The sequence below is a fragment of the Lipotes vexillifer genome, unplaced genomic scaffold, assembly GCF_000442215.2.
Source record: "Lipotes vexillifer unplaced genomic scaffold, Lipotes_vexillifer_v1.1 scaffold23, whole genome shotgun sequence".
Taxonomy (NCBI): domain Eukaryota; kingdom Metazoa; phylum Chordata; class Mammalia; order Artiodactyla; family Lipotidae; genus Lipotes; species Lipotes vexillifer.
In genome coordinates, this window is record NW_006796283.1 from 4,014,060 (window position 1) to 4,026,530 (window position 12,471).

Genomic DNA, 12,471 nt, shown 5'->3' on the forward strand with positions numbered 1-12,471 from the left:
GGCGGGCGGGCAGCCCGAGGGAGGGGCGGGGGGCGAGGCCGCACAGTTTCTGCTTGGACTTTTCTAGTTCTTGTTTCGTGTGTGGGTATTTTCTGCCCGTCTTCCTGGCGTTTTGAAATTGAGTCGAGTAAGAGTTTCATCAATTTCTGGCAGAGAACTATTAGCTCATATAGATCAGATCCCACCCAGATGAATTCCAGCACCTTCCAGATGCTCTAAGTGGGCTGGCAGAAAGTTTTTTGTGTGAGCAAAGTACCTTGTAACTGTGTTTTACTTTTGTCGTGTAGCTTGACATGTTATGGATTCAAATTCATAGACCCTCTGTGTGAAGGGTGTGTTCCAGGCACTGTTGATGTTAACATTACACTCTGAAAACAAAGACCCTAAGTTCTAAGCTGAAAAATCAGCCTTTTTCGCCGATTTTTTTTAGCCGTCTCTTAGGACCTCGACTCTCACATTTTAGGTTATAATGTATTATTGTTATTGTATTTTACCATAACTTGAGGACCAATTTCATATCATAATCCTATTCTAGATTCCTGGCCACCTTTCCTGAGTCTGAGGACAACTATGGCTGCATTACACTTGTTTTTGGTTTTGCTGTTTAGTTCTATTGAGAAGGAAAATCATAATTTATTATTTTTAATCAGATTCTTTGATTTTTCTATGAAAATAAATAAGGACTGAAGTAGGCAATTCACACATACTTGTGAAGTCTAAACAGATAACCTCACCAGTGGCTATAATAGTAATAAAACAAAGTCATCTGGTTTAAACAAGCAGTGTTTAGGGCTGACTTTGAAGAATGACTTTTTTGCCCCCACTCGATCTAACACGCTGACGTTTCTCAGTTACTGGGCCCAGTCCACACTCTATGGTCCTCCCTTATATGCCTCCTGGTCGTCACTGAGCCAAGAATAGTAGTATTAATTAAATGGGACAGTAATTGTATGGATGAGGAATTTTTAACCTGCTGCTAACAGGAAATTACATGTAACATACTCCTTTGGTAAGCAGTTACTTTTCTCCGTAAAAACAGCAGACCAGGGATGAACTAAGGGAAAAAAAATTAAAAATACATAAGTAAATAAAACAGAAATGAAGACGTTGCCACCACAGAGACAGAAGAAATGAAGATGTACCGTTGACCATAACATAAAACACATTGAAGCGGGAAATTGGTGGACTACCTGGGAACGTTCTACAAGGAATAGTCGTCTGGAGTTGTGGGGAGCAAAGGGTTTGGGCAGCCACTGTGGCCTTTGCTCCTTGGGTCCTGCAGGACACTTGTAAGCCTCAGCTTACAGAATGGCAGCCAGTGTTCCGCACCTTGAGTTCAGCATTTCTTTGACTTACTCGCTTGCTTTTAAGGTTTTTTTGTTTTGTTTTGTTTTTTTATCAACATCCCCATTTTATTTTAGTTAGTTTTTTCTTTTACTATTTTTTTAACATCTTTATTAGACTATAATGCTCTACATTGTTGTGTTAGTTGCTGCTGTATAACAAAGTGAATCAGCTATATGTATACATATATCCCCATATCTCCTCCCTCTTTCATCTCCCTCACACCCTGCCTATCCCACCCCTCCACGTGGTCACAAAGCACGGAGCTGATCTCCCTGTGCTATGCAGCTGCTTCCCACTAGTTATCTGTTTACGTTTGGTAGTGTATATATGTCCATGCCACTCTCTGACTTCGTCCCACCTAACCCTTCCCCCTCTCCGTGTCCTCAAGTCCAAAAAATATGGAACACTTCACGAATTTGCGTGTCATCCTTGCGCAGGGGCCATGCTAATCTTCTCTGTATCGTTCCAACTTTAGTGTATGTGCTGCCGAAGCGAGCACTGCTTTTAAGGTTTTGATGTTGTTGTTTGTTTTTTTCTTTTGATGTCATGTTAAAACTTTGCAGTAATGCTCAGACTATTGCTTCATATTTCAGGACAGTGTTAATATTACAAGTAAATAAATATCAGAGCTTTTAGGAAAGATTTTGCAGCCGGGAATTAGTCTGCATTGCCTGGGTGTGCTGTGGTGTTGGTGTGATTGATTCTCTGTATCGCTCTTTTCAGAGTTTCCAGTTGCGACTGCTAACCCCTACGTTTGAAGGGATCAGCAGATTGTTGGTGAAACAGCATCTCGTCCAGAATCCAGTTGGACTCTGGAAACTTCTAGGTGTGTATCTTTTTTTTTTTTTTTTTTCTGCTCCCGGCTGCCTCTATAACTTTCCACTCTGCACAATCCATGACTGATTACTCCTGGAAGAGGAAAATAACTTTTTCTCCCTGGTAGAAGGAAGAGCTATTTTTATTCTTTTAGTGTGAAAGCAATGTGTTTTCTCATTGGCTTCCATTTGTGTCTTCGAAAAGATTCCCCCTCCCTTTGCAGAAATTCAAACCAGTGCTCTAAATCACCCTTTCTGCTTCCTCTTTCAAATACCTTACAGTAATTGTACAGCAAACCAAGAGAACTGTCCACTCCTAAGGTTATAGTTACACTTGTTAGAGGCCTTGACATTGTAGAGTCAAATACTTCTTACCAATACATACAGGTTAAACATGGAGCACAGGCTCCGGACGCGCAGGCCCAGCGGCCACGGCTCACGGGCGCAGCCGCCCCGCGGCACGTGGGATCTTCCCGGACCGGGGCGCGAACCCGCGTCCCCCACACCGGCAGGCGGGCTCTCAGCCACTGCGCCACCAGGGCAGCCCTGTGTTCATCATTTTTATTCCCTCGCGTTGGCTCGTTACAGAAACACTTCTTGGTCTGAAGCAGCTCACGGTTCGCAGCGAGTGGATGTCAGGCTGGGAACGATCGCCCCGGTGTCTGGAGCCTGCGCGCAGCTTGCACACGGCTTCTGTTTCGTTTTGGCTGTCTGGGAATGCGCCTTTCTCCTGAGGGCTCCCCTGTAGGTGCTGACTGTTGCTAAACACTTTCCCTATTCCTTGTAGGAGGCATGTACTACTTTAACACCTCAAGGTGGAAGCAGAAGACTAAAGGCAGTGACAAAGCCAAGGGGAGGAGCCCTGAAGATGACGAAGGTATATCCATCAGATCTTAAGCGCTGCCTGCCTTGGTTGTCTGCATATGTGTGCTCTAGTCTAAGGAATAGGAAGCCCATCCTAGGATCACACCTGTCCCCCCGTCCCTAATGCAATTGCTGGATTCTTCCTGCCCGTCCTTTTAAGGACAGCGTCGTCAGCACCTGTGTCCCTTGTTCAGAGTACCTGAAGGCGGGTGGGGCTGCTGTGCTCTGTGTGGAGAGGGTGGACCTCGGATCCGCCCTAGACTCAGAGCTCTGGGGGAGGAAGGCTCCGGGACTCCCCGGCCGAAGCCCCGCTCTCGAGCACACCTGACTGGTGCTGGCACTGCCTCCAGGCCTGAGGAGCAGCCCCAGAGGACAGGATGGTACGGGGCATGGCCTTGGGGAAGGAGTGGGGCCCCAAGCCCCGGGGCACAGCGAACTCACTTGCAGGTCTCCTCTGGACTCTGGAATTAGGACTCGATGTTTGTGTGAAGGGGAGGGAAATGAAAAGGGAACTTTGGACTGAATTGACCTCTAAGATGACAGCTGGCTGCAGGCAGCTGATACACATGGAACTCGCTAGGCCTTAGGAATGGTTGGAGCGTGCCCAGCACTGTGCTCAGTGATTTGTGTGTTCTCTCTTCAGAGTGACCCTGTCACTGGCCCTTTCTACATATGAGGACGCTGGACGCCTGCTCTTTGCCTGGTCCAGGGAGGGACACACGCGTGGGGAGGTGGCACAGATTTTGACGTGGCTGCAGAGGGTTGTGGTGTGGGACCCGAGGCCGGGGGCCCTGGAGGAGGTACTTTACCCAAAGGCCAGCCGTGCTCAGAACCAGGCTCCTGTGAGCCCCAGACGCCTCAGGGGGGACAGCAGCCTGAGAAACGCTTTCTTGATCGGACCCCGGGCCTGTCACCAGAACTGCACACAGACTGGTCCTGTTCCCCAGGCTTCATCTTTCCAGAAGGGTGCAGCCACCCTGGCAGCTTAGTTGGAACAAGACGGCTTCCCGACCAGGTTTTGGTAACAGTGGGGAGGACCTTCCTCCCTAGTCTGGTCCAGAAACGTCTTCAGGAGCTGGGGGTCTGGAGGTTTGGCCCCAGAGCCCACTGGTTATGGGATGAAGCCCCTTGTGCTCGACTTTCTAGGAGGAGCTGCGTTTTCCTGATGCTCATGTCCATCCTTCACTGGCGGCCCCTTCGTTTACCTTGAGAGGAGCTGTAACTTTCCATTGGTTTCGACTCCCATAGTGCCCTTGGCTGGGTTCAGATTAGACGTTTCTGGCTGTCGACCTCCTGGCTGCAGGCTCAGGCAGTGTGGGTGCTGCAGGCCTCCTTCATCATCACCCCCGGGGGAAAGCCCCCAGGGGACTTGGCTCTTCTTTTTTTTCTTTTATAAATTTATTTATTTATTTATTTATTTTTGGCTGTGTTGGGTCTTCATTGCCACGCACAGGCTTTCTCTAGTTGCGGCGAGCAGGCTTCTCATTGAGGTGGCCTCTCCTGCTGCGGAGCACGGGCTCTAGGCCCGTGGGTTTCAGGAGTTGTGTCATGTGGGCTCAGCAGTTGTGGCTCACGGGCTCTAGAGTGCAGGCTCAGTAGTTGTGGCACATGGGCTTAGTTGCTCCGTGGCACCTGGGATCTTCCCAGACCAGAGATCGAACCCATGTCCCCTGCATTGGCAGGTGGATTCTTAACCACTGCGCCACCAGGGAAGTACCCCCATGCATTTTTAAGCATTTCACTGCATGGCCTTTGACCATGGGTATTTTTCTTTATTTTTTCTACTTTTTTTTTTTCCCCCGGCCGCACTGTGCGGCATTTGAGATCTTAGTTCCCAGACCAGGGATCGAACCAGTGGCCCCTGCACTGGGAGGGCCAGGGAATTCCCTCCTACAATTTTTTTTTATATTATTTTTTTATATTTTTCCTACAGTTTCATTGGTTTTGTCAGCAATTCCAGGTCTCTTACTCCACACGTTTCCATGTGAATTTACTTTATAGATTATCCTTCTACCTTCCTGGGGTGTAGTGCTGGCAGTCCCAGCTTTCCCCGAGGTTTGTAGGCACCTGGCTGTTGAAGGAGATCCCAGTCAGGTGCCCTCTGCTCGACGTTTGGCAAGCAGCACTTTAATAGTAACAACTGGTAGTTTATCACCGAGATCATTGTTTTCCTTTAAAGCTGATTGTTTGAACACATGTGTCTTCATGTTCTGAGATATGTGGTGTGTCTTCAAGTGTGTCATTCATTTCAGAGACATTCTGAGCTGGAGGAGGATGGTGAGGGCTTGCTTCATGAGAAAATATGGAAAACAAACCCTGAGGAGGCTGATACTGGCAGATGTGAGCGTTGTTTCCTCCCAACAAGTCAATGCTGGGTCCAGTAACACATAGTTTAATGGAACAAAGTAGGAAATCCAGAAGCAGAGTCTAGTTTGTCTAAGAATTAGCAAGTAACTAAAGTGGCATTTCACACGGTGGCAGAAAGGGTAGATTGTATGAGAAATGGTTTGGAACCGTTGCTTAGTTGTTTGGAAGGAGATTAAATTAGACTCTCATTTCATATACCAACATAAATTCTGAGTGGATTGAATCATTAAATTTAAAAAGCAAAACTGGAAAAGAATTAAGAGAAAACAGAGAGGACCATTCCTGAACTTGAAACAGGCAAAGCCTTTTCTTAGAAGGAGAAGGTAGGTGGGTCGGAGCAGCTTCTGCGCCTGCCTGGCCGGTGTCCCGTCGCTCAAGCTGGTGCATGGTCCTGTGGATACTGATTTCTGGGAGGAGTGGCCATGGCCACTTTCTTTCTGCAGCTCCTGACCTGCCGTGGCTGCGGACACGTGCTTCCCCCCGCTGAATCCCATCACAAGTTACCATCGGGCACTGTAGCGCCGGGGACCAGAGGCAGAGTCAGTCTGGAGAAAGGGTCGCGCCGGCTCCTTCCCTCCGCCCGTGCCGCACGCCTGCACGCCTAGCGCACGCCCGATGAGGCGGTGGCCCTGGGCCGGGTCTGCGCCTCCCCGCCTCCTTCATGTGCTGGTTGTATATTTGTTCATTTTGGGCTGAACTGTAGCTTGCCTTGAGAAAGCGGGATAAAGTTCATGTCCGCTGTATTTGCATTAGACGATAATTGCTTGCTTAACCAAAGGTTTTTTTTCCATGAGGGCGTCTTCTGGACTGTGAGGGAGTTGACTGGCCCATGAGCTCTCAGCTCTGTGGACTGCATGCAAGCAGCACAGCCCAGCGTCCCGCTCAGACCTGCCCTCTGAGAGCCTTGAATGAGAAAGGCCAGTCCTGAAAGATTATATACCGTTTGATTCTCCAAACACAAGATTTCAGAGCTAGAGAACAGATTAGTGGTTGGAGTGATGGAGTTGTCGTGTCTTGACTGGTGATGGATATGCAGACCAACTGACCTGTGGTGAAATCGCACAAAACTAAAGCCACACAGGAGCGCGGGTCACAAGGGGTGGCTCTGTCAGTATTGTCCCCGTTTTGGTTGTGATGTCATTCCCGGTTTTGTCGGGTTGACAGTTGGAAGGCCCTGAGCCCAGTAGATGCGGGAGAGTGGCCTCTGTTACTCTCACGAGTGCGTGGGGCCTGCAGTTACCTCGTCGTGAAAGGTTAGCGAACAGCGATGACTGGCGTTTCCAGAGCACGTTTTGTGGACGGTGCCCCTTATCCTCTGTGAGGTGCACCTCGTCTCCGTCTTCAGGCTTCTCTCCGGGCTGAGGGTCAGGACCAGCCCCGTGGCGCTATTGACGAGAGCCGGGGTATCGCCGCATCCTCCCAGTGTTCACGGCACAGTGCTCATGGCTGGGGTGAACACCTGGAGGGCTCCTGCCGTGGTCTCCTGCATGTTCAGCAGCGTCGTAACTCGTTCATTTGTCTTCAGGCGGCTGGTTCAGGTGACTCACCGCAGCAGCTGACATCCTCCGACCCCCAAGAAGGACTCGTGGGACCATAGTTTTCCAGCGGTCCCACAGGCTGCTGTCCAGCGGGTCAACAGTCTAACGGCTTAGGAGGCAGCAGCCTTTCCTGAGTGCCCCGGGCAGTAGAGATTTTGGGATGACCCTCAGCTCTCCGTGAGCTGGATATACGAGGAGCAGCCGGCGGGAGGAGCTGTGCTCACGAAGGCGGGTTCACCTCCCGCAGACAGGGCACGGGCAGAGGCGCCAGTCGGCAGCCTCGTGTCCCCGAGTCTGTGGGGATGATGGACTTGGTGGGAAGGAGACAGGGGGCCTTCAGAGTGGAGGGAATGTCCTTTCTGCCCAGAGGGTTCACATGCCTTTTCTATGTAGAGTCTCAGGGTCAGATCTTGTTTCATCTCTTACAGCTCAAGAACCTTCCATGTGTTTAGCCGACCCTGTGTCTCACTTTCGTATCTTCCCTTACTGTTTTCCCATTGTCTTTCTTGGAGCGGCCCTCATGATTTCTTACCTGATCAGTACTACGGATATATGTTTTGTTACATTTGGTTTCCTTATGTTAAAGTTTCAGAAATAGAACTGGTCCAACCAGTTCAGGCTGGCGCGGCAGGGCTGTCGGGCAGTGCGGCTGCCAGGGGTGATTGCCGCCCACTGGGCTGTTAGCAAGGCTGAAGGTTAAATGCTTGAGAGAGATGGCTTCTCACCTGAGAACATGAATCTGCTGTCCACAATCACAATAAGTGGTCGCCTTAATGAGCTTGAAATGTCAGATACACTGTTGTGATCTGTTGTAAGGTAGGGTAATACCTAAAACATACCTTCGTGTTTTCAGAATGGCCGCTGTGACAGTCTTCTCAGCTTTCAGGTTTTTCCTTTTATTTACTTTTTATTTTTTAAATATTTATTTGGCTGCGTCGGGTCTCAGTTGCAACATGCGGGATCTTCAGTTGCAGCATGTGGGATCTAGTTCCCTGACCAGGGTCAAATCCGGGTCCCCTGTGTTGGGAGCGCCGAGTCTTAACCACTGGACACCAGGGAGGTCCCTCAGCCTTCAAGTTTCTAAACTGATTTAAAATGCTTTCGAATTCCTCCAGGCTGCCCGTTGGAGGAGCAGGTGGTGTGTGTGGGTGGCTGCACCTCCAGGCTGTGCAGAGGGCAGGGGGCCCTGAGTCCCTCCACAGTCTGTCCTTGAAGAGGTGACCGCGGCCAGCTCTGCTGTGTGTGCCGGCGTGGCCTCTGGGGAGGGTGAGTGAACAGTGGAAGCTTTGGTTGCTGAGACAGGTCTGCCTTGGGCAGAGCTGGTGAAGAATTGTACACGCATTTCTCAAAAGGTGTTGTTAACTGCAGGTCTTGCAAAAGCTGCATGGAGTGTTAGGAAGGATGGGCCCACCCTGCACAGGTGAGCGAGGCCGGGTTGTTCCAGGGCCTCCTGGGGTGTGGATGAGGTGTCCGGTGGGTGCAAGGACTGGGGAGGTGGGCTCCTGGGGGCGGTGGGCTAGCGAGACCATGTGAAGTGCTGGGTCGACAGCACTGTGTCAATAAGACGCAGCCCCTGCCCCCCGCGTGATTGGTGGGAGGAGCACTGTGGCCTTTCCTTTGCTGGGACTCTCTCCCATCTGTGCTGTGCGCCGGAGGGAGGTGCCGCCCCCAGGAGCTCCTATGTCAGGTGTGAATCGGGGGAATTTATCTCATGGTTCTGATAAAGAGCGGGTCTCCAGACTCTGTTTTACACTTTGAAGTGTGCTGTTTTTCCAGTGTTTCTGTGATGAATGCTGTGCAGCTCGCTGGAGTGTCAGTCCCAGGTGGTTGTGTGGGGGGAGGGCAGGTGGTGGTGGAGAAGCTGTTGTTATCAGGGACCTGGGTGTGAGCCACAAGCACTGGGGATGGGTCGGTATCTGGTCGAGCCTGGAAGGCCCGCGAGGGTCGTAGTTGGGCAGATGTGCTGTCAGTGAGATGTGGCGTCACTGTGGAGCTGTGCTGGTCCTGGGAGGCTTTTGACTTAAAAAATGGTCTCATGTTATCCGAGCAGGTGGGACCTCAGGGAATGGGATGTTGGTGACCTTGAGCGGCGTGTAAGCAGTCACTGTGTTGAAGCATTGGCCACACTGGCACGGGGGACATCGAGCCCCCTGATGTGGGGGGGCGGGGCAGGGGCGGGGGCTCTGCCCTGGTCTCACACCCGCTCCCCCCCACCCCACAGAGGCGCGGCGGCGCCGGGAACGCGAGGACCAGATGTACCGCGAGCGGCTGCGCACGCTCTTTGTCATTGCTGTGGTCATGAGCCTGCTCAACGCTCTCGGCTCCAGCGGCGGCAACATCTCCTGGAGCGACTTCGTGCACGAGATGCTGGCCAAGGGCGAGGTGCAGCGGGTGCAGGTGGTGCCCGAGAGCGACGTGGTGGAGGTGTACCTGCACCCCGGCGCCGTGGTATTCGGGCGGCCTGTGAGTACCAGGCCTAGCGGGGTTGCTTAGAGCAAGCTGTGAGTGTCTTGATTTAAGGAGGAGGCTTGGAGGCTTTGAGAAGGGGGCGAGGCAGTGTGGTCCCGGCGGGGTCTGTGCAGAGAGGAGGTGGGAGGGCAGCAGGGGCTCTGCGCTGAGGGAGAGGGGGCAGCGGGCGCCCAGGCTCTGCCTGGCGTGTGGCTGGCTGGAGCCCAGCAGGCGGGGGAGGGAGGGGATGGGGCTGTGCGGGTGGAAACCCCTTGGGGCCGGAGTAGGTGGCTGAGAGACCGGTGGGCAAGGGCCGGCCCTGGGCAGGAGCAGGAAAGAAAGGGGGCAGAGGAGAGGGGCCCTGCGAGGGGGAGGGGAGGCTGCAGGCTTGTGCCAGGTAGAGGGTTGGGCGTCAGGGAGGGGGAGACACGCCCAGCGAAGCAGGTGGGTGGGCGCAAGGAGAGCCGATGTGTAGACCCTCCTGTGAGGAGGAGTCACTGTCCCGCCTGCCTTCCCATCTCTGACCCCTCTCATTTACCCCCAGGAACACGACGCCAGCCTGAGGCCCTGGAAAGGTGACATCCATACCAGAATATTTTCTTTTTTTCTTTAATATTTTATTTATTTATTTACCTGGTTGTACAGGGTCTTAGTTGCGGCAGGCGGGCTCCTTAGTTGCATGTGAACTCTTATTTGCAGCATGCATGTGGGATCTAGTTCCCCAACCAGGGATCGAACCCGGGCCCCCTGCATTGGGAGTGCGGAGTCCTATCCTCTGCGCCACCAGGGAAGGCCCCCAGGATATTTTCCAACACACTTAATCCTGTTTGTGCTTCCCTGGTGCCTCTATACTGGCCTGAGAGCCTTTTGTGTTAACACTTTTACTCCAGGGTCCAATCAAGGATCGTGAGTTATACTTAATTGTTGTGTTTCTTTAGCATCCTTCCCACCTTCTGTTAAAAGTTTAGACAGTGGGAAAACCAGGCATCTTTCTCCACGACGGGAGACAGAGGGCTTTCTGGTCGGACTCGCTGTGCTCGCTGGAGCTCAGGTTTGCTCCTGTGGGCAGAGTGCTTTCTCCCTGATGGCTCACTCACACGGTGCCCCAGGGCATGCCCCGCGGGCACCCTGGGCGCTGCTCTGCTTCTGGGCTGGTTGGGTGCTGGGGTGAGGGGGCTCGTCCTGCCCGAGTAAGCGCGGCCATGGGCGCAGCCCAGTCCTGCGAGCCTCTCCCTCTTCACAGCTGGGCAGACACTAGGAGCGCTTGAGAGGCTGGGGAACCGGTAGCCGCTGCCGGCCCAAGGGTGAGGGGCCTGGTGGCTGCTGCTGAAGCGGCTGCTTCGGGCCCAGGGGATCAGAGAAGGCTTCACAAGGCGTGGGGCTGAGGGGCTTCTGGAATCATATGCCTTTTGCCTTTGGATGTTGAAATAGAAAGAGGGTCCTTTCTACGTTTTTCCCTTCCGTCCGCATTGGCCAGGGCAGGTGTTTGAGCGATCAAGGAGCGATGAAGTTCAGACCAAGCGTTTGGGGCGCGTTAGGTTAATCCAGCCGCTAAGGCTAAGAGGCGCTCCAGTGTGATGCTTGGGTGTGACCGGAGGGTCCCCTGTGTGCCCCTCCATCTGGCCTTCTCAGCCCACAAAGTGGAGCCTGACCCGCAAGACTTTCAAGAGACTTCAGAGCGGGGGAAATCTGGTTGCTCCATTTAGATTCCAAGAGTGTGCTTAGAATCTGAGCCTGGAACAGTTTAACTCTGGAAAGCATGGGCCCGGCTGCCAGAACCATGACTGACATGGGATTGGGGTGGAGGCGATGAGACTGTCCCCCCAGCTTCCGGGAGACGCCGCCTGCTCCCTCTTCCTTAGTCTCTCGTCTGCCTGAGGACGGAAGGAACGCACTCGGTTGACTGTCAGGTCCAGCCGATGGTTAAACAGGGAACCTTCTCAGGGTGACTGTCGGTTTGGTCCAGCTCTGCGGGTTCCTTGCCGAGGCTCTGCTGCGCCCTCACAGCGGAGTGCGATCCGGGTGCTGAGTTTAAGACACACGTACTGCCCTTCGTTTGCTTAAAATGTTTTTTCGTGAACGTGTCACTGTAATTGTGTTTGAGAGAACGAAAACTCCCTAGACGTGGAGGGGGTTTCTGAGTGGCAGGCCTCTGCTTCTGAAGCCCTGCAGTTGTCCACACACTGTGGCTGGGGCACCGTTCTCTGTCCTCAGGGTCAGTGGTCTGACCTGTTCATCATTCTCGCGGTCCCTCTGCTTTCTGCCCCCAGCGGCTGGCCTTGATGTACCGAATGCAGGTGGCAAATATCGACAAATTTGAAGAGAAGCTTCGAGCAGCTGAGGATGAGCTGAATATCGAAGGCAAGGACAGGATTCCGGTTTCCTATAAGCGGACGGGATTCTTTGGAAAGTAGGTTGGTCATTTCTGTGTGCCTCTAAACTAAACCAGGCTTGACTTTGTAATGTGAGAAACAAACCCCAATAAAAATCTCACACTGGCTGTGCCTGCAGTGAGCTGGAGCCCCTCGTGGGAGGCGGGCGTGTGAGGGGCGGCGTGAGGTGGGCCAGCTTGGAGTCACTTTTAGGCACCACTTCCGCTGTGTGTGGTGTTTCCGAATTCAGCCCAGGTTAGGTTTGCTGTTGCCTGCAAACAGGAAGATGAGGCAGGAAAGGGAGAAGCAGGGTGTCCAGTGGAACTTCTTGGTTCCGTGCTGAAGAGAGACACAGAGACCGTGCAGGGCCTGTGGGCGGCAGGGCCTGCAGACTCCTTGGTGGGAGCACATTCATCAGCGGGTCACAGGCCATGTATCTGGACGCTACTGTGTGCAGAGGTCTGCGTCCCCTCGTGGTGACCAGCGGCGACTGTGAAGTGCTGTGTGTCTGTCCCACAGCCTCTGGCTCCTGAGGGTGCAGGGCCCCTAGGCTGCACCTCTGCTTGTTGTAGGGAATGGGGGGGGCACACCTGGATGGGTCCCCCTCTTCATCTGGGGGGTGATGCCCTACTGTTTTCTCTTTTCACTGTTACACCGATTTTGCCTTAGTGACCAAAATTGATGGCCTACCTTTTTTTTTTTTTTTTTTTTTTTTTTTTT

General features: G+C 52.7%; 1 protein-coding gene across 1 annotated transcript in view; it reads left to right on the plus strand.

Annotated features, from left to right (window-relative positions):
• SPG7 (SPG7 matrix AAA peptidase subunit, paraplegin) overlaps positions 1-12,471 on the plus strand; it is a 30,275-nt gene that overhangs the window by 302 nt on the left and 17,502 nt on the right. Inside the window, 4 exon segments of the mRNA XM_007468446.1 lie at positions 2,071-2,173; positions 2,950-3,039; positions 9,153-9,394; positions 11,650-11,789. Of these exon segments, the coding sequence (XP_007468508.1) occupies positions 2,071-2,173; positions 2,950-3,039; positions 9,153-9,394; positions 11,650-11,789 (575 nt within the window).